The sequence below is a fragment of the Mytilus californianus genome, unplaced genomic scaffold, assembly GCF_021869535.1.
Source record: "Mytilus californianus isolate M0D057914Y unplaced genomic scaffold, xbMytCali1.0.p SCAF_4, whole genome shotgun sequence".
Taxonomy (NCBI): domain Eukaryota; kingdom Metazoa; phylum Mollusca; class Bivalvia; order Mytilida; family Mytilidae; genus Mytilus; species Mytilus californianus.
The window spans coordinates 29,531,206-29,553,719 of record NW_026262690.1 but is presented as its reverse complement, the minus strand read 5'-3'; the positions used below and the strand labels follow the sequence as shown (position 1 = coordinate 29,553,719).

The window sequence follows — 22,514 nt, the reverse complement described above, 5'->3', positions numbered from 1 at the left end:
ATATATAAGTATACTATCAGATAAATATTCTCAATTCTCATTTGGCAGACTGGAGCAATCTCCCATTTCGGTAGTGCAACAAATTTTGAATTCTTTGATCTCCCAATAAAATAAAAACCAGTATATTCACATATGGAATAAATCTTGTTATTTCACTCCTAAACGCCATTCAAAAATAGGTGTTGTCAAGATGTTGTCAGTGATGTTGCATCAATTTCAGTTATAAATAACTATTAACCTTGGAGTTGGCTTCCTTAATTGGAAGTCATAGTATATTTATACAATCTGCACAGAAAATCGATCAATCAATCATTAAGATTTGTTGTAAGGGCTTATGTATGCCCATATAGCATGCCATACTACCAATCATGTATTTTTTTTTGTGTACTTAATCTCCAATACAATCTTAAAGATAATTTGAAAAAGAACAGAATATACAAAATGTAATCAGTAACTAGCAAGATTAAACAATACACAAATATATTGAGACTGATTTGAACCTCACAAAACACAACACTGCACAAGAAAGTCAAAACAAGTTGAACTGAACTATTGTTCACTTATGATACGTAAGGATTCTGTAAACAGAAAGATAAAAAGTTATGGATGGGAAAACACAACACACATTATTGGTAATTATGTGTAATAATATATATGTATACAGTAAACAGGAATTTGAAGAGGAATGAATGTGAAAATGCATCATACAGTATAGCATGTTCACATGAAGACTGATATTCAGGAAACTCTTACTTGTTCTTTCCTAGAATAAACTGTTAACACAGAGATATGTCTCGCCTTTTAGTTATTTTGATAGGTTAGATGGATGGAATGACCGGGTTAAAACAGTTTACCCCACTCCTTTGGAGCAGGGGGTATAAGCAATAAATTACCCCCCCCCCCCAAAAAAAAAAAAACAATTTGCCAATAGTACCACTCAGCTTTTGTAGCAAGTAACAATTTACAGTGAAAGTATTATAATTGTGGGATACAAATTTTCTTGAATTTCTTGGATTTTCTCACACCACAAAATTTAGTGCTCAACAAAATTATTAATTTCCATTTAGTCTGAAAGTATTTATCTATAAACCATCATAATTAAACCCCATGATTCAATGATGTTTTCACAAATAACAAACATTGATAACCAAGAAGGGAAGTTCTGCAACATTGAACAATCCTTATCCAAACAACCATTTCTGCTAATCAAAATATGTCTGTACATTGTACAAAGAAATAAACACAGTTTTAGGATTATTTAATATTGACTAATGTAAAAATAAATTTACTAATGAAGATGACATGACTATCACAAAATGTATCAAAATAAAATGTTCTCTAATGTGTAGGAATAAAATGTCAGTAAGGTATTTCTCATAAAACATAACAAACAACAGTAACTAATCGGTATCTAGTATACAAACATAGCATTAAAAAGTTATAAAACATTTTCACATGTACTTTAATAATTCTTATTTTTAAGAGAAATATTTTTATATGAACTGCTGTTTATTTTAAGGTTTATTTGGATCTTTTTATATTGTTATTTGTGCCTTGAGATAAATAGCAATGAGAGAAATGACATCTGAAAATTGGAACTTTGTTAAAGTTTAGCTAGGAAAATATAATTAAATTTATAATTAAGGATTAACAAAAAGGATTGCATCTTTGCAATTTTAAATAACTTGAATGTCTTTTTTCCAGAATATTTGGTGATTTTTACCTTTGACCTATAACAACACAATACAGTCTATTACATATATATTTCAATACATGTGTATACATATAATCACTCATTTTTTTATCTCAATAATTCTTAATACATGTGTACATATATAATCACTTATGTTTTTATCTCATTCTTTCTTAACACATGTATATACATATTATCACTCATGTTTTAGCTCATTATTTCTTAATACATGTGAATACATATAATCACTCATGTTTTTATCTCATTCTTTCTTAACACATGTATATGCATATTATCACTCATGTTTTAGCTCATTATTTCTTAATACATGTGAATACATATGATCACTCATGTTTTTATTTCATTATATCTTTAAGTAATCTATAATGGTTTGGTTTTTTCTCATAATTGAAGTCTTTGCATCAATTTTGTTTCCTTAAAAGAAGTCATGTAGACTTAAAAAGCAATTTAAACAAAATGGCACTGAAAATCCATAAACACTCTAAATTGGAATTACAACACATTTATATGGAAAAACAAGAGTGCACATGCTGAAATGTCTCACCTACTATACTGACCATTGATTTTATGTTGATAGTCCTACATATAAAGTTATACTACAAGTTTCACATTAACATTTATGATCCAAGAAAATGAGGTTAAGGTCAGATAAACAAAGGCGGAAATACATGTACACCTTTAATACAATCATTCCATACTCAGAATATAGATGACCTATTGCTTATAGTATAAAAGAAACAGACAAAACCATCGAAATTCTATATTGACCAATGAACCATGAAAATGAAGTCAAGGTCAGATGAACCCTGCCAGACAGACATGTACACCTTAAAATCATTCCATGCGTCAAATATAGTTGACCTATTGCTTATAGCATCTAAGAAACAAAGTAAACCAGGAAAACTGAACATTGACCAATGAACCATGAAAATGAGGTGAAGGTCAAATGATACCTGCCAGACTGACATATACACCTTACAATAATTCCAGACACCAAATATAGTTGACCTATTGCTTAAAGTTTAAGAAAAACAGACCAAAACACAAAAACTTAACATTGAGCAATGAGCCGTGAAAATGAGGTCAAGGTCAAATTAAACCTGCCAGACTGACATGTACATCGTAAAATATTTCCATACACCAAATATAGTTGGTCTACTGCTTACAGTATTAGAAAAACAGACCAAAACACAAAAAAAAACTTAACATTGAGCAATGAACCCTAAAAATGAGGTCAAGGTCAAATAAAACCTACCAGACTGTCATGTACATCGTAAAATATTTCCATACACCAAATATAATTGACCTATTGCATACAGTATTAGAAAAACTGACCAAAACACAAAAACTAAGCTATTACCACTGAACCATGAAAATGAGGTCAAGGTCAGATGACACCTGCCAGTTGGACATGTATACTTTACAATCATTACATACACCAAATATAGTAGACCTATTGCTTATAGTATCTGAGATATGGACTTGACCACGAAAACTTAACCTTGTTCACTGATCCATGACATGAGGTCAAGGTCAAGTGAAAACTGTCTGACAGACATGAAGACCTTGCAAGGTATGCACATACTAAATATAGTTATCCTATTACTCATAATAAGAGAGAAATTAACATTACAAAAAATCTTAACTTTTTTTTTCAAGTAGTCACTGAACCATGAAAATGAGGTCAAGGACAATGGACATATGACAGACGGAAACTTCATATCATAAGGAATCTATATACAAAGTATGAAGCATCCAGGTCTTCTACCTTCTGAAATATTAAGCTTTAAAGAAGTTAGTTAACGCTGCCGCCGCCGGATCACTATCCCTATGTCAAGCTTTCTGCGACAAAAGTCGCAGGCTCGACAATAAATATACCAAATTGTTATATCTAAATATTTCAACATTGTATGAGCTTATGTACTGTGACACAAAAAATAAATTTGGTAATCGATTTCAACCTTTTTCTGAATATTTTTTTTTTTCATTTCAGAAACATTTACAGCTTTCCATGACTAACTGAATGTTTGTGATAATGTTTCCTTTTATCATCTCTCAATAGCAAATTTTTAGCAATATTTTTAAAATAATATATATTGCACATGGTTTCCATATTCTTTAAAAAAAATATATCCAGTTTTAGATAAAACTGATTTAAAAATATTGAACTTCAAAAATTACCTAATCAGTAAGGGACACAACATAACAGAAAGAATAAGAAGATGTTGTATGACTATTAATTAGACAATCTTCTTACAACAGAACTCCAAATTTCTTTAAACTTTTTCAAAATAATGACATACAGGTAATTGTTTAAAAAATAAACATTTAACAAAAGTGCACACACTAAGTTATCAGGATTGTTTATTTTGTTAAAAGTCTTTCATATAATTGTCTTGCCTGTTTAAGTTATCAGGATTGTTTGTTATGTAAAAAGTATTTCATATAATTGTCTTGTCTGTTTAACTGATCAAGATTGGTTTTTATGGTGTTGAAATCTTTAAGATAACAGTTTTACTACATTTATCACATAAACTTAACATTATTAATGATCCATGAAAATGAGGTAAAAAATCAGAAGCACTCCCTGACAGACAGACATACATGTACACCTGATTATCATTCCAAACACCAAATATAGTTGACCTATTAATTAAAGTAGTAGAGAAATGGAAACAGACCAATGAACCATGAAAATGAGGTCAAGGTCAGATGAACTCTACCAGACAGACATTTACATCTACAATCATTCTATACATCAAATATAGTTGACCTTTTGCTTATATTATCTGTGATATGGATTTAACAATGAAATCTGAACTTTGATCACTAATCTATCAAATGAGATCAAGGTCAATCCTAAACATTACATATAGTTATCCTTTTGCTCATAACAAGTGAAAAATTTACGTGATAAAAAAAAGTTGACGAAACATTAAAATGAGGTCAAGGAGAAAAGAGAGAAACTTCAGAACTCATGAGGCATCTGTATACAAGATATGAAGTCTTCTACATTCTAAACTATAAAGCATTTCACAAATAGTTTATACCGTTTGATTAGCATTCCTCAGCCTAGCATTCTGTGAGATTTGTTGCAGACAAGACAATAAAATTCCATTCAATTATAATAAAAAAAATATTACATTTAACATTCATATAAAATTGAATACAACAATTAAATCTTCACATTTGTACTACATGTATCTACTTCTAGTAAAGGGTAAAAACAATGTTTAAGGTCAAGTTACTGTATATGGGTCATATCAAAGATTTTTATAAGATTTTGCACACAGCCACAGTATGGTAAACTTGAACTAAATATCCAAAAGTAATGCATTAATCTCTTCTTTTTTCTGAAATATTATTGAAGTTATTCTTTTAAAGTAGATGTACATTCATATTGAAAACACATAAAATCTGTGAAAAATGTTCTTTTAGTTGTCTTTTATATGATCAAACTCCATTGCATAGATATAAACATTTATAGGTTGCTGGTTTTATAAATTTCTGTTTTACTGATAGAAAATAATCATTGGACAAATGTATTAAAAATAAAGATAATTTGGACAGATTTTATGTACATTTTATATAAATGTTGAACTATTTCAAGGATTTTTCTTTTTAAAAAAAAGTCATATTTTAGCAGTATAACATTTAAATAAATTATTTTTTTCGATTTTCAACGTGTAAAGTCAACAAAGTTGTATGCATTTTTGTAACAAAATCTGTGACATAGCCCATTTACAGTTCTGTGACATAGCCCATTTACTGTTCCATGACATATGACATCACAACTTGCAAAATTTATTACAAAATGGAAACTTTCACAAATTTATTGCACTATTAAAATTTTCTATCTTAAACAAAAACTTTATACAAATTGTAACTCCAATCAAATATGTTACATTTTCTTTGCTTTGATGTCTTGTCAAATTTTGTCTACTTGTGCAATTTTGTACAAAAATAAGATGTGGCACAATTTCAATAGAGACATAAACCAAAATTACATAGATCTGACCATCATTAAAGATCAGAGAAAACATCAACTTCTTTTTTATTTAAAAAAAAGTCTTGCTGACATCATTTAAATCCAAGGTAATCAGGTGTTAAAATGTAGACAGATAGGACAAGAAAATTCTATAAATGAATAATCATCTCCATTGATTCTAGTTACCCTTGCAGACTTATGTTGGTGTCTAAGACCCAAAAGATCCTTTTTAAAATACAAAACACTACCTAATAACATCATTCATTTAATCATTTACATTAAGATTATTGTTGTAGTAAGCACTTTACATAAAGATTGATAAAAATGCTATAATGCATTAATATGTTTATTTCCAAGACCTCAGAACATTTCAACAGTAACTGGTGGTAATTTCTTTGGGTAAACCAGTAGTTTCTTGTGCCCAAGTTTTCCTTTCATTCATAAAACCATTACAGTTTCACATGCAGAAGTTTCTCTACCCTTGGTTAAACCAGTAAAATTTCAAATAGCTTTGAAAAGCATGGCTTTATAATAGTAACTTCTGAAGAGAAAGAGAAATGCAAAAAATTTCAAAATCTCTTCCTTAATAAAAAAAAAGTAATGACTTTGGTGTGAAGAATTTAACAGAACAAGAATATTGATACTGACTTGGGACTATAAAAAGTATTCTCAATTGATACTATGTTTTGTGCTTACACTAGAATTATAGGAAAGACTTTCTTTTGAACCCCCCACTATTGACAGAATAAGCAGAGACATATAAATGGGGGTTCAAAAGGGAGTCTTGCAATTACATACATTGTTCAAATATTTGTCTTTTAGCTTCATCCAGTCAGACTTTAGCAGCTTGAATATGAAAACTAATCTTGCCTAAGCCCAAGATGTGAAAAATTTCCTTCTTGTACCACACTTCATCATTATGATTTTTTTATAATCAGTTGGAATGTGTTATGTTCTAGTTTAAAATTTTAAAGAATTAATATGCATGGAATTAAAATTAGGGGTAAACATTTGAATTCAGTGATAAGAGAAATAGTGCAATATAAAAATAAGTCACTGTGGTATGACTGCCAATGAGACAACCAACAACCAAAGACCAATGGATAACTATGTAAACAACTAGAGATCACTGCCTTCAATGTATTCAATAGGAAAAAAATCCAAGGCATCTTTTTGAAGTACAATGTAGACATTACTTTAAAAACAAAGTGAAATCTATATTAAAAAAATATGCATTCAATTCTTAAAAATACATTATATAATTAAAATCCTTATCATTGTTAATGTAGACTGGTATATGAAGACATAATAAATCATTGTACTAAAACATCCTACGTATTCAGACATTTTATTTCTAAAGTTGTCATGGAAATATTTGTTTATATTGAACTTTTTAAGCAAACTGCATCTAATCATCATTATTAAGAGATAAAATTTGAAAAAAGATTGGCATTATGTATTCATCAATTTGTTTATATATTTCCATAGTTTCAGAATTCTTTTTATAATTTAAAACAGTAATCATATCAGATCTTGTCTTTTTGTTCATTCATTCAAATTAAATAGAACTCTGTACTGTTCTAAATTCAAAGTTTTAAAGAATTGGCAACAATCCAGGAAATATCTTAAAGAAAGTGTGACATTTTTCCCTCCATATTTTTTTGTGTATTGCTACTGATTATGGGAACTTGTTTATTAGCTAACTTAAATGTCAGTTAGAAAAAAATTGTCAGGAAATTTTCTTCCTCCCCCATAAAATTTAAAACAGTCACTAAAGTAAAAAAATGTCAACTAGTTTTAAATTTTCTGATTAACAAGAACAACCATGACCACTTAATTCATATGATAATGATGTAGAATAATTAAATCTGGTATTATGATTTTTTCTGTTTTGTTTTGGAATGACCCAATCCTGTTCTTCTTAGTCTTCTGTATGCTAGAACTGGTGTTTGTATGCCTTCTCCTTCTGCTCCAAGACCTGATCCTGGTTTCCATCCCATACTTTGTAACATTTTATTGCCTATGTTAGATTCTGGTATAGGACATGCTTCCTCTCCTACAAAACCTGGAAGCGTCATGATAATTATAATATTAGTATCTATATATTCATCATATCAATATAAAGTAGTTAATACAAGACACTAGAAATAGCCCAAATTGCTCACAAAGCTTCAAATAAAAAAAAAAAAAAATTCAAATCATTAATTAAGAGTGTACCATCCAATATAATTTTGAATTGAAATATTCTGTGCCATCTTTTGTTTAATTATATATTTTCAATAAAAGTGCTTGCCAAATATAATAGCTGTTTGCGTTATCAAATTCTCATAAGGAACATACATACATCATTTCTCAAAAGTCTATTGCAACTTATACTTTAGAGAGTTTTTTGGAATTTTATGTTATTTTTTTGTTGTAAAAGTTTCTATATTTAGTAATTACTGTGCTACATTTGGAGGTGGTTCGGTTCAATTTATGTTAGGTAAAGGGGCCGGGGTCTAAAATGTATCATTTGATCAGTTTATTAGCTATTCGGCTTTTTTTTTTATTATTCTTATTGAAAACTTCATCAATCCCCCACTGCCCAGAAATTGCACCCAATCACAGGCTTTCCTGATGATCATAATCATCCAAGGTTTTGAGGGTCTGAAACACAGTTTCAAAAAAAAATGTTAATAAATTGTACAAAATCTTCTGAATGGTACACATCATGTGAAAATAAAAATTTAAAAATAAGAAATCTCTTTCTACTTATATAGGAATTCATTTTATTTTTTTTTTCCATCATGTAATTTTAAACTGGTCAGACATTTACTCATTATCTTTTCTTTCTTACATAAACATTAGTTGACCTTAAAACATATATTTATAAATATTAAATTATGACATCACATTTACCCAGTAAAAGATTTTTGTAAAATAAGTCATAATCTTTACTTCCATAACATATACATCCATTTTTATAGTACATGGCATACTAGTATTTACCTTCAGGATTGGTTAATGCAGGTGATTTTCTGAGTTTTTTAGAATCTTTATTCTCCTTACTGGGAAATGGTGGAGAATAAACTCCTTGCATGGAATTCCACATTTGTTTGTCTTCTATATAGTTTGATACTGTATAACCAGGAGTCTGATAATAAAAAGACATAGTTTAAAACATAATGGATATAAATAACAGAATTCAGGTGTATATAAACAACTTCCATGTTCTCTCCAGAGAAAGTAACTATAATTTGTTTTTGTTTGTTTTGTACATAAATCAGGCTGTTAGCTTTCATGTTTAAATCTTTTTACATTTGTCATTTCAAGGCCTTTTACAACTCACTGGTACTAAAAGGTATGGGCTTTGTTCATTGTTGAATGCCGTATGGTGACCTATAGTTGTTAGCTTCTATTTCATTTGGTCTCTGGTGGAGAGTTGTCTCATTGGCATTCATACCACATCTTTATATTTGCAGATTTTTTAAATTGTTAACAGTGGGTTATAGACATGTAATTATGGGCTATCTTTTCACACATCTTTTGTGTCCATCAGATTTCTGATACTTATTCATTTAATTTTCACATCCATGTGCTATTTATAGATGAATTAGAGTTGAAATGAAAGGTAAACAAATTTCAATACATACTGCATTATTCAAGGAAATAATTGATACATATTGACTGCCAGTATTCGGCCCAGGCCGTTTTAGCTCTGCGGTATTCAGCACTATCACAATTCAGTGTTGTGGTATTGGGACAGACTGCAGCGGTATCCAATCACAACACAGCGCTTGTACAAGCTATACAATTTTCAAATTCCCATGTATACCTGTACCATTTCCATCACGTGATTGCCTGGTTGTTTTGCCTAAGATTGTTTATTTTACCTTACGGTGTCAAATATCAGAGGGGCCAGTTCAATTAAATAAAAAACATGGCGTCATTGTCAAAACTTTGACTGTCTTAAAGACCTATTTCTTTATAAGTTTTAAACTTCAAAGAATAAAAAAGAAACAGAAATTTCAGGAAAGATGTGGAAATATTCTCAGCAGAGGTCCAACCCTGAACAGTTGGGGAAAAAATGGACACAATATTCAAGCTTGATACAGGTCTGAATTTGGATTGTAAATAAATATTTGACACATTATAGGTTTCTGACACATAATGTAGTCAAAGAACTTGAAATTGGTTATTTGATTTGAGTTTATATTCAATTGAAGATTTCTTGCTTTTGTGCAATACACTGTGCTGTTGCGCAATACTAAGTAAATCTGTTTTCAGACTATATACAAAGAATTAGCAAAATTTAAATCTTGTGGGAAAAAAATTGCTCCCCCCCCAAAATTTCTTTTTTTACCCCCCTTTCCAAAAAAAAATTAACATTTGAAGAAATTTTCTTTTTGTAAAATGTGGTACAATTTCAGAGCAATCAAAATACTTATACACAAGTTATTGTCCTGAAACTAGAAAAATGCTTGTTTTGGGCCCCTTTTTGGCCCTTATTCCTAAACGGTTGGGACCATCACCCCCAAAAACAATCCCAACCTTTCTTTTGTGGTATTGAAGCGTTTGATTAAATTTCGTAGAGATCCATACACTTAAACTAAAGTTATTGTCCGGAAACCAAATGTCTTGGAATATGTTAGCCAGTTGTTAACATGTTTTGGAAAGTGTGCTTATTTTTTTCTTTGATATGAAATAATTTACCCATTGTACACGCTGATTGAAATTTGAAGATGTATGATATCCATTTAAAATAAAAGTTAAAGAAAAATCATCAACATTAAATTTGTTATTAAAATCTTTCTTTGTATATGTGTCAGTAAATTATGAAGTTGTAAATGAAATATATAAATATATGTAAAACACAGGGGGGAGGGGATGGTAATCAAATCAAAATACTTAAAACTATTTGGCATTTTAATTTTCAATGCTAAATAAAATGTAAATGTAACTTATTTCCCTTTCTGTAAATGCATATATGTATATAAAAAAAACAGGTTTTTTAATGTCTATTTAATACTATATAACCAACATGACAGTACAAATGTTAGATTACGACACAAATGCATAAGGTGAATCAATCTAATATCACGCACTTACTACAGCGCTATCAAAAAATCCTGGGGAGAACACTGGACTGCAGTATATATTTCTGTGCCATTTTAATGTTTACATCATTTGTGTAAGAGGCCCTTAAATTTCAAAATGTGCATATGGAAATTGTGGTGAGAATGAAAAGGAATATTAAGAAGGAATCTAATCAGAAATCAGAAATGACTCTGTAGAAAAACTTGCACGAGGATATCCTGAAGCATATAAATATTGTATCAAATCTGACCTTAAAAAGTCTGACAACTCTGAAATGACAAACCAAATATTTTTAAAATACAAAGCAAGTCTACATTCACCAATCCCAACAACAGTGTAAAGTGTGTAGTAATTTGATCCAACATACTAGAGCTAGTGCATGACATGTAAAAAATTTGCTTTTATTAATCTAACAGTTAAGTGACATAATTCTGGAATGAAAATTTTAAAAATCGATAGGTAACTTACTTTCACCAATTCCAACAATTATTTTAAGATTCTTGTAAATCAATCCCAGCAAACTCATGTTATGGTAAAATTTACTTAAATATGATTGTTAAAGTCTCTTAACTCTGAACAACAAACCAGAATTTTTTTTTTTAATTGAGAGGGAGCTTCCCTTTATCAATCTCAACAGGAGTGTAAAGTTTATAGGATATCAGTCCAAGCATACTGAAGTTAGTGCAGGATATGTGAAAAATTCCGCTAACTCTGCTGGTAAAAGTATCAAAACCTTAGAAGGACACAACCAGACAAAATTTTAAAATCAAAAGGAATTTTCTTCTGTCAGTCCTACTGTTTTATTAAAATTTCATGCAAATTGGTAAAAGCAAATTTGAGTTATCGTAGGAAGTGTTGACAAACAGATGGAAGGAGTGATAGATGGATAGTATACCATCATTGTTCTTAAACTTAATATTATAAATAAAATGCTCCGCTGGGCGCAGCTTGATACGACAGCAGAGGTCGAACCCAGAACAGTTGGGGCAAGTATGGACACAACATTCAAGCTTGATACAGCACAGAATTTGGATTGTGATTAAATATTTGACACAGCATAGGTTTCTGACACAGAATGAATGTGGTCTAAGAACTTAAAAAAAATTTTAATTTATATTTTATTTACCTATTCAAACCATATCATTATTATATGCTTTTATATATAAATCAGAAATAACCAATTTAAAATGGAAAATTTTAAAGAAAAAAAAATCCCTCCCCCAAATTTTTTGAACCCCCTTTTGATTCATCACCTCCAAACTCAATCCCAGCCTTCCCTTTGCAGTACAATTTCAGAGAGATCAATTGACTTGAACACAAGTTGTTGTCTGGAAACTAGAAAATTGCTTGTTTTTTGGCCCCTTTTTGGCCCCAAATTCCTAAACGTTTAGAGCAATTACCCCCAAACTCAAACCCAGCTTTCCCTTTGTGATATGAAACCTTGTAGTACAATTTCATAAAGAGCCATACACTTACACACAAGTTCTTGTCCTGAAACTAGAAAAATGCTTGATTTTTTTCCCCTTTTTGGCCCCTAATTCCTAAACGTTTAGGGCAATTACCCCCAAACTCAAACCCAGCTTTCCCTTTGTGATATGAAACCTTGTAGTACAATTTCATAAAGAGCCATACACTTACACACAAGTTATTGTCCTGAAACTAGAAAAATGCTTGATTTTTTGCCCCTTTTTGGCCCCTTATTCCTAAAATTTTGAGGCAATTACCCCCAAAATCAATCCCAGCCTTCCCTTTGTGGTATGGTACCTTGCAGTACAATTTCAGAGAGATCCATACACTTGAACACAAGTTATTGTCTGCAAACTAGAAAAATGCTTATTTTTGGCCCCTTTTTGGCCCCTAATTCCTGAACTGTTGGTACCATAACCCCCAAAATCAATCCCAACCTTCCTTTTATGGTATTGAACCTTATGGTAAAATTTCATAGAGATCCATTCACTTAAACTAAATTCCTAAATGTTTAGAGCAATTACCCCCAAACTCAAACCCAGCTTTCCCTTTGTGATATGAAACCTTGCAGTACAATTTCATAGAGATCCATACACTTACACACAAGTTCTTGTCCTGAAACTAGAAAAATGCTTGATTGTTTGCCCCTTTTTGGCCCCTAATTCCTAAACGTTTTGGGCAATTACCCCCAAACTCAATTCCAGCTTTCCCTTTGTGATATGGAACCTTGTAGTACAATTTTAGAAAGATCCATACACTTACACACAAGTTATTGTCATGAAACTAGAAAAATGCTTGATTTTTTGCCCCTTTTTGGCCCCTTATTCCTAAAATTTTGAGGCAATTACCCCCAAAATCAATCCCAGCCTTCCCTTTGTGGTATGGTACCTTGCAGTACAATTTCAGAGAGATCCATACACTTGAACACAAGTTATTGTCTGCAAACTAGAAAAATGCTTATTTTTGGCCCCTTTTTGGCCCCTAATTCCTGAACTGTTGGTACCATAACCCCCAAAATCAATCCCAACCTTCCTTTTATGATATTGAACCTTATGGTAAAATTTCATAGAGATCCATTCACTTAAACTAAAGTTAGAGTGCGAAAACCAATGTGTCTTCGGACTACGATGACGACGACGCCAACGTCATACCAATATACGACCGCAAAAAAATAATTTTTTTGCTGTCGTATAAAAACTGACCTTTTCTTTCAATCGTCTTCTACCAAATCTAACTTCTCTTCCAGACTAAAACCATAATTTTTTGTCAAATATCATATAACAGGTTAATATTATCTTAAAGATATCAACAAATTATCAATGAAACAGATCAACATGTAAGTACTAAAAGTTCAGATATTGTCTGAATATATAGGTTAAATTTCAGAAAATTCTTTTATTAATTTAATTACAGTGTAATGTGCAAGATTAAAACATGAAACTTATACAGAAGATATTGCCTATTATAACCATTGGTTGTTGTTGATATGAAAAAGACAATGGTTTCCGTTTTATTTGATGGTAGTGAACAAAAAAAGTATTGCCAAGGTACTTACTAATAATATTGACTTATTTTACACCCAACTTCTTACAGTAACACTATTTATAAAAAAAGCAAGTTAAGGAGTTGTCCTTCTTTCTGGTTAAATGGTTTATTTATATAGGTTATAAGTATACAGTTGTTGTTGAATCATTGTGTCTGGTAATTATTGAATTAATATATATTTGATTTTTATAGTCTAAAAAAGCCTTAAAAGCTTCTTTTATTTTTTTCTATATTGAAACTCTGTAATAATTTACTATTGGCATTCCTTCCTGTATGATTTCTATATCAAAAGGTTCAGTGCTATGAGTTTGCTTTCAGTAACTGCAAGCATTCTTTGATATGCTGTAATCTAGTATTGTTTTATGTGTACTTGTGTTTTAAATACCGGTAAAAACAGCAAAAATTCAATAATCGATGGTTGATTGATTTTAAAAAGACACAAAACAACTATAAACTTGTAGAAAATTATAAGTGAATTATAAATATGTAATGAATATATACCTTTGCCATCAATTTAGTAACTCTAGCTTTAAATGCTAACTGTGAAGTTTTGGACATATTTTCAAATGTTCCTGACAGTATTTGATGGAATTCTTTTTCAGATTCCATCTCATTTTCATCCTTAGCTTCATTTTCCCACCACGGAATGATTCCAGGTATACCACAAGCTGGTCCAGGCTCATGAAAGAAATCACTTTGTTCATCATCAGCTGTAAAAACAGTAATTTTTGGTCAGAAAATTCAATAAATGCAGAACATAACTTTCTTTGTAAGACGTATGTCATGCTATTGTTTCAATGAATTCTGTGTTACAATATTTTTGCTTGTCATTCTGTGATCCCCTGGATTTTGAACATTCTATTTCACAATGTAACAGTCTTCAAGTAGACATGTCACCCTATCGGATATCCAAACACATTTTTCAGAATTTGAGCCTATTAGTCTTTGCTCTTACTCCTTATTGTTGCATGCTTAGCAGAATCACAGCAAATACCAATTTCAAAGTTTTTGGTTTGACCTGAATGGAGATCAAACCCATAACCTCCTCCACTTGTGGCGAATACACTACAATGAGACCGCTGAGGCAGTAATTGTGAATCTGCCCTAATTTGGCATATATTTTTTTTTTTTTTAATTCATAATGAAGATGTGTGCTGTGTTTCAAGTTGATGTGACCACAACTTAATCTTTAACTACCTGAAAGTGTTGTTTTCATTTGTTACAGCACTTGGGTTGACACTGCTGGTGGTCGACTATCAGTCCCCAAGGGTATCATCAGCTAAGAAGTCAGTACTTCCATACTGACATGATTTATAACAAACCTTTCTTAAATTGTTCATTTATAAATTGATAAGTTATTAAGAAAATAAGGTTTCAACTCCCTCAGGCAAAGTTGACCGTAGATGGATTTTGCTATCATTTATAAGTCTTTTTTGGTCATATAGTTTTTCTATTGTTCTGGATCTTATACATCCTTGGCTTTCAAATATTTGATGAAAGTAAATCTAGAAAAGCACTTTAAACGCATGAAATTTATAAAGTGTTGTTTTCATTTTTCAAACCAAAACTTAAACATGATACAAGACGGATGAACAGACATCAGCACAATAAAAAATAAATGTGGATAGTGTCCACATGTGGACACAGATAATGCCCCCGCTTGCATATCATATAGTTATAAAGGGACATAACTGAAGAACGGTAAAAGTGACCCTACCCAAATTTGAACTTGATCCGAGTTTTGTGGTAATAAGCATTATGTGTAAGTCTCATAACATTTGGTTGAGGCTAACTTAAGTAGAGAACAGAAACTAAAAATTCAGCAATATTTCTATTTGTAAACACGCATAACTCTAGAACGGTTGTGTATAAGTTTTATAACATTTGGTTGAGACAAACTAAAATTAGAGAACGGAAACGAAAAATTCAGCAATATTTATGTTTATAAAGGGACATAACTCAAGAATGGTAAAAGTGTCGCCACCAAATTTCGTACTTAATCTGTATTATGTAATAATAAGCATTGTGTATAAGTTTCATAACATTTGGTTGAGGCAAACTAAAGTTAGAAAGTGGAAACAAAAAATATGTACTTGATCTTAGTTTTGTGGTAATGAATAATGTGTATAGGTTTCATAATGTTTGGTTGGGGCAAACTTAAGTTACAGAATGAAAACTAAAAATTTTCCAATCTTTCTATTTATAAAGGGGCATAACTCAATAATGGTTAAAGTGACACTATAATTCAACTTGATCTGTGTTTTATCAGTGGAAGTCAAAATTAAACATTGCATTGTATGAAGCATTGATTGTAGTTGATTCAACTACAATCTAGTTGATTCAACTACAATCATGGACAAGAGATAACTCCAATTTTAACAAGAGTGCACACGCTGAAATGTCTCACCTTCTTTACTAATCATTGACATTATGCTGATAGTCCTAAATATAAAGCTTTATTACAACTGTCACATAAACTTAACATTAACCAAGTAAACTAAACATTGACCAATGAACCATGAAAATGAGGTCAAGGTCAGATGAACCATGCTAGGCAGGCATTTTCAGCTAACAATTCTTCCATACAACAAATATAGTTGACATATTGCTTATAGTTTAAGAAAAAAAGACCAAAACACAAAAACTTAACACTGAGCAATGAACCTTGAAAATGAGGTCAAGGTCAAATAAAACCTGCGTGAATGACATATAGATCATAAAATATTTCCATACACCAAATATATTTGAACTATTGCATATAGTATTAGAAAAAAAGACCAAAACTCAAAAACTTAACTTTGACCACTGAACCATGAAAATGAGGTCAAGGCCAGATGACACCTGCCAGCTAGACATGTACACCTTACAATCATTCCATACACCAAATATAGTAGACCTATTGCATACAGTATAAGAAAAAAAGACCAAAACTCAAAAACTTAACTATAACCACTGAACCATGAAACTGAGGTCAAGGTCAGATGACACCTGCCAGTTGGACATGTACACCTTACAGTCCTTCCATACACCGAATATACTAGACCTATTGCTTATAGTATCTGAGATATGGACTTGACCACGAAAACTTAACCTTGTTCACTGATCCATGAAATGAGGTCGAGGTCAAGTGAAAACTGTCTGATGGGCATGAGGACCTTGCAAGGTACGCACATACCAAATATAGTTATCCTATTACTTATAATAAGAGAGAATTTAACATTACAAAAAATCTTAACTTTTTTTTCAAGTAGTCACTGAACCATGAAAATGAGGTCAAGGACATTGGACATGTGACTGACGGAAACTTCGTAACATGAGGCATCCATATACAAAGTATGAAGCATCCAGATCTTCTACCTTCTAAAATATAAAGCTTTTAAGAAGTTAGCTAACGCCGCCACCACCGGATCACTATCCCTATGTCGAGCTGTCGCAGGCTCGACAAAAATTACTTGATATTTAAAAGAAAATATTCAAGTGACGCCACCAAAATTCAAACTTGATCTGTGTTTTGTGGTAATAAGCATTGTGTATAAGTTTTATAACATTTGGTTGAGGCAAACTAAAGTTAGAGAACGGAAACAAAAAATTCAGCAATTTTTCCATTTGTAAAGGGGCATAACTCTGGAACGGTAAATGTGACACAACCCAAATTCAAACTTGACCTGGGTTTTGTGGTAATAAGCACTGTGTATAAGTTTCATATCATTTGGTTGAGGCAAACTAAAGTCAAAGAACGGAAACCAATTTTTGGGACGTACGGACGGACGTACGTACAGACGGACAAGGGTAAAACTTAATGCCCCCTCCGCTACGGCGGGGGCATAAAAAACATTTTATAGAATTGCTTGAAAAGACAAAGTATTGGTCAAAAATATTTGATGATGGATGGTTGCTTAAAGTTATAACTAGAACATGTATATTCAGGACTAAAACTTGTAAGTGCTATTAGTATGCCTTGCATTATACAACTCACACATCCAATTTGTTTCCAGTTTGCACACAGCATAACACCTGCAGGAAGAAATATAACCACAGTAATAACACTTTACTATGAGCAAACTAGTATTTGATTTTACAAAAAAAAAATTAAAAATTTTTAATCATTTGTTTCACTCTGGCTTATAATGGAAACCCGGGACCATACACATAAGAGACAAGTAGTCGATTGAAGGCCTTCATTACAAATAAAAAGTAGCATCTCAATCATTTACCCTCTCTTCCTTCATCATGTGTACTAATTCCTTCACTGTCACTGCTACTAAAACTTGTCCAGGAACTACTCTCCCTGAAATTATACAACAGAAATAAGAAGCCAAAACACATACAGGACGATACTCTAACATGAAATAATATACATAGTCCTGTATCATCACAGAAAAATTGTCAATGCTAAAATACATGTTTCATTTATCAAAATTTCAATATTGGCGGTGTAAGGAGCATATATAGCTCAATTAACATTTATGATGACCATCTATTCTGTTGTCAATAGTTCTAATAATACTGTCATCAATTCTTTTGAAGTGAAATAAATGTATCAATAACATTAATTAAAAAGTTTCACTTTGAGAGCAATTGGATTTTCACATGATTTTTCATTATTAAATTTTTTGACAAAAAATTGTCTACCTGTACAAACAATTTTCTATTATATATCGTAATGATTGCGGTCATGTTTGATGACAGTGCCATGAGGTTTCAGAGATTAAAGATAAAAAATAATGTGTCATCGTAATCAAGGCTTTTACAAAGTTCATGCTGAAATTAAACAAAAAAAGTCTGTTTTAAGCACCAATATTGAAGAATTTAAGATTTTTCTTGTTGGCCATGTTTTCTTTTTTTTTAATTTCTAGACGTATCTCTTAGGGGAAAAAATTAAACAAAAAAAAACATTCAGAAATATATTTGTCATGGAATTCATTTTTGAGGAAAAAAAAGATAATAAAATTGAGAATGGAAATGGGGAATGTGTCAAAGAGACAACAACCCGACCATAGAACAGACAACAGCAGAAGGTCACCAACAGGTCTTCAATGCAGCGAGAAATTCCCGCACCCGGAGGCGTCCTTCAGCTGGCCCCTAAACAAATATATATACTAGTTCAGTGATAATGAATAATGATAACTCTATTCTTCTTAACAAAATTGAGCTTTAAACATTTGCCCAGAATTGAATTTCCAGTGGAAAGACCCAATTTGTAGATTTACTTAAAAATAAATTATATGTGGTCAGTTTTTTTATTGTATAATTCTTCAAATACCTTTTTTTTTAAATTCTAGTTAAATTAAATAAGACTATAATTACTTTTATGAATGTAAATAAAAAAATCCATGTATGTAATAATATAAGTATTAATTTTGTCCTAATGTTTTCCAATATAAAGTATCCACTGCCACCCTTTTGTCTCATCATAAAGACAAACAACTCTGTATTTTGCTGAACAAATTCTGATGACAAGGATAATATATAAATATAAATAAAAGAAATACCCTTAAAACTTACTGTGATTCATTTCCAGTATCCATGGTATCAAATTTTTCCGAGTTGTCTTTGTTATTATCTGATTTAGATTTCGAACTTCTCTTCCTTTTTCCCGGAAATATTTGTTCTCCAGTGGTTTCTTTGGTGGTTTCTGGTATTGGTGATTCTTTCCGAACTTCTACTTCCATTTTAGCCTTACTTTTTGATTTGAATGGCACCACTGTGCTCTGTGGAGCTGGCATACATTCAACATCAATGACCATGGATTTATATTTTTTTCTTCGTCTTTGTGGTTTTACAGGAGATATATTATCTGTAAATGAATCTGATTCTACAGAAGGGATATATTCAGTTCTTGCCGGCATGGATAGTCTTGTATAGTAATGCGTTTTACTTAAAACATCGTCAGAATCACTCTGTTGTAAACGGCTTTCCATGTAACCCCTAAGTGCTCCTTCTAGACTGCTTTCAGACGCTTCACTTGTGTTGTCAAGTTCAACACATGTTATTCTTTTCTTTTTTCCCTTTTTTTTCTTCTGTCTTTTTGAAGAAGCCATAGCCATGTAATTTTTTGATGATTTTGGTGATCTTGTAGTTTCTTCCAATGCCATGGTTAGATCACTAACTAGGTCGTCCATCCTCAGACCATTTGTTTTTGACAAAACTTGCAAATTCTGAAACTGTCGTACTATATGTGTATCCATCAGGGTTTTGTTTTCGCCTAAAACCAGAAAATTATGTTTCTTATTATTAAATATTCAACAATAAATACTGTGATAAATGCATCTCTTTTTTTGTCAGATAATAGGCTAGAAATATTATAAAGTGTTGGATTAAAAAAGTATAATAACATGATTTTAAAGGGATGGACTATCATTAAAGAAATATGAATAAAATGACAAGTTTCTGGTTACAAGGTCAACCTTCTTATATTACCCACAAGACAATTTTTATTGTCAATCATGTTAAAAAAAAATGCTGCACATGCATTGTTAGCCAATTTGTTATTGATAACTTTTATCAAAATACATTTAAAGTAAGAAAATACCAAAGAGCCAATAAAAAATTCCAAGTCAAAGAAAAACAGAAAAAATACAAAGGCCAAAATAAAACAGAAAAAAATAAAAACAAATAACAGTCCACAAATCATCATACACCAAACTCTAAAGATGGACCCCTTCAAACAAACCAAGGTGAACTCAGGTGTTCCCATGGGGTAAGAATTTCCTGCTTCAGTAGCCTGTGATGTACATGTACGCTCATGTCATTTAAAATTTCAGTGAAAAGTCAAATACATGTCCAAGGTTATAGTTGTCTTTTTGACATTTTGTAGATCAAATTTATTCATTCAGTGTATGTTTACTTGTTTTTGTTATGTCTTTTTGATTGAGTTAAGCCATTTCAATTGATATTTTATAGTGTGTCTTTCTCTGTTGTAATGTTACACTATTATTTCAGGTTAGGGTGAAGGTTTGCGCCTGTTAAAACGTTTAAACCCGCTGCATTTGTTTGCACCTGTCCTAAGTCAGGAACCTTTTTCAGTAGTTGTCGTTTGTTGATGTGGTGCTTAAGTGTTTCTCGTTTTTTATATAGATTAGACTGTTGGTTTTCCTGTTTGAGCTGTTTTACACTAGTCATTTTGGGGCCCTTTATAGCTTGCTGTTCGGTGTGAGCCAAGGCTCCGTGTTAAATTGATAAATTGCTGAATTTTTCAATTCTGTTCTCTAACTTAAGTTTGCCTCAACCAACTACTTTGACCTATAATTGTTTACTTTTTACACATTGTGACTTGGATGGAGAGTTGTCTCATTGGCACTCATACCACATCTTCTTATTTCTATATAGTAATACAATGAAGTCATAAATAAAGCAAGGAGAACACTACAGTGGCAAGTGGGACAATATGTGTGGTCAACCAAATCATGATGTCATCTTTCAAACTTTAGATGTTTTCTTGGCTTGATGAAAGGGAATGATCAGCTTAGCTTCAGTATACATGTCACCTCATATTTGCCCCTGCCAGATTTTTCTGTCTATAGGGGTTTTCAAGATAATAGACAAAATTGCATTTTAACACAATGTTCTATTTTTAGCCCTGTCTACAAAGTTGGTTAACATGCAGGATCATGAGATACAGATCAAGTTTGAATTTGAGTGGTGTCACTTTTATCATTCCAGATTTATGCCCCTTTACAAACGAATATGGGTGGCTTCGCTTTTACTGTTCTTGAGTTATGTCCATTTGTAACGTTATATGTAAGCGGGGGCATACTCTGTGTCCATGGTGTCCCATGGACACATTCTCCATTATTCAAACTAGATACCCCAATGATGAATGTGGACAGGTTTGATTCCAAATGGCCTAGTACTTTCAGAGGAGATTTTTGTTAAAAGTAAATGGATGCTGGAATTTTCCTGTAGGTGGTTCCATAAGATGTACATATCTGTGTTGAGATGAGGCTTTTAAGTTGTAAAGCACAGAAAGGGTTAAGATAACACTACTGGAAATTCTGATGTTCAAATTTAAAAGAACACTAACCAGCAGTATAGGGATTTCTAGAGACTTGAAAGTCTTCTTTCTCCTAAAAATTGCAGATTTGTAGTTTTACTTTACATCAGTGCTGACAAGATTAAGTTGCAAAATTTTATACTTCATTTTATTATAGACTGTCTATGTGCTTTATATATGTGTGCTTTTAGTGTTAGTTTTTGTATTTTGAGTTATACACTTATACTATTTTATAATTATTTGCATACTTAAATTCTTGTTTTATCTGTTTATTTAAGATTCATAGATTTACCCAAAATCACTGAAATTTATCCATTAACAGTAAATAATAAAATGCTCTGCAGGGCACAGCTTGATACAACTGCAGAGGTTGAACCCTGAACAGTTGGGGCAAGTATGGACACAACAGTCAAGATTGATACAGCTCTGAATTTGGATTGTGATTAAATATTTGACACAGCATAGGTTTCTGACACAGAATGAATGTGGTCTAAGAACTTAAAAAATTGAAATTGGACATTTACCTATTATGGTCCAATATCCAAAATCTAAATACAGTTAGATTCAGCATATTGAAGAACCCCAAGAAATCAAGAATTGGAATTATACCCCGTTGAAACTTCAAATTGGTCAAGAAATAAGCAATTTATACAAAGTATCAGTAAAGTTTTGTGTTTAGCCCCTAATTCCTAAATGGTTAGGGCCATAACCCCCAAAAACAATCCCAACCT

General features: G+C 31.4%; 1 protein-coding gene across 1 annotated transcript in view; it reads right to left on the bottom strand.

The window, feature by feature from the left end:
• Positions 1-1,243: 1,243 nt before the first annotated feature.
• The window catches only part of LOC127739455 (G patch domain-containing protein 2-like), a 24,142-nt gene continuing 2,871 nt past the window's right edge, over positions 1,244-22,514 (bottom strand). The window contains exons 2-7 of the mRNA XM_052251241.1: positions 19,296-19,995; positions 18,005-18,078; positions 14,292-14,500; positions 13,448-13,492; positions 8,691-8,835; positions 1,244-7,767 (exon numbers count right to left, since the gene is read on the bottom strand). Coding sequence (XP_052107201.1) covers positions 7,577-7,767; positions 8,691-8,835; positions 13,448-13,492; positions 14,292-14,500; positions 18,005-18,078; positions 19,296-19,978 — 1,347 coding nt within the window. The 5' untranslated portion in view covers positions 19,979-19,995 and the 3' untranslated portion in view covers positions 1,244-7,576. The remainder of the gene's footprint in view (positions 7,768-8,690; positions 8,836-13,447; positions 13,493-14,291; positions 14,501-18,004; positions 18,079-19,295; positions 19,996-22,514) is intronic.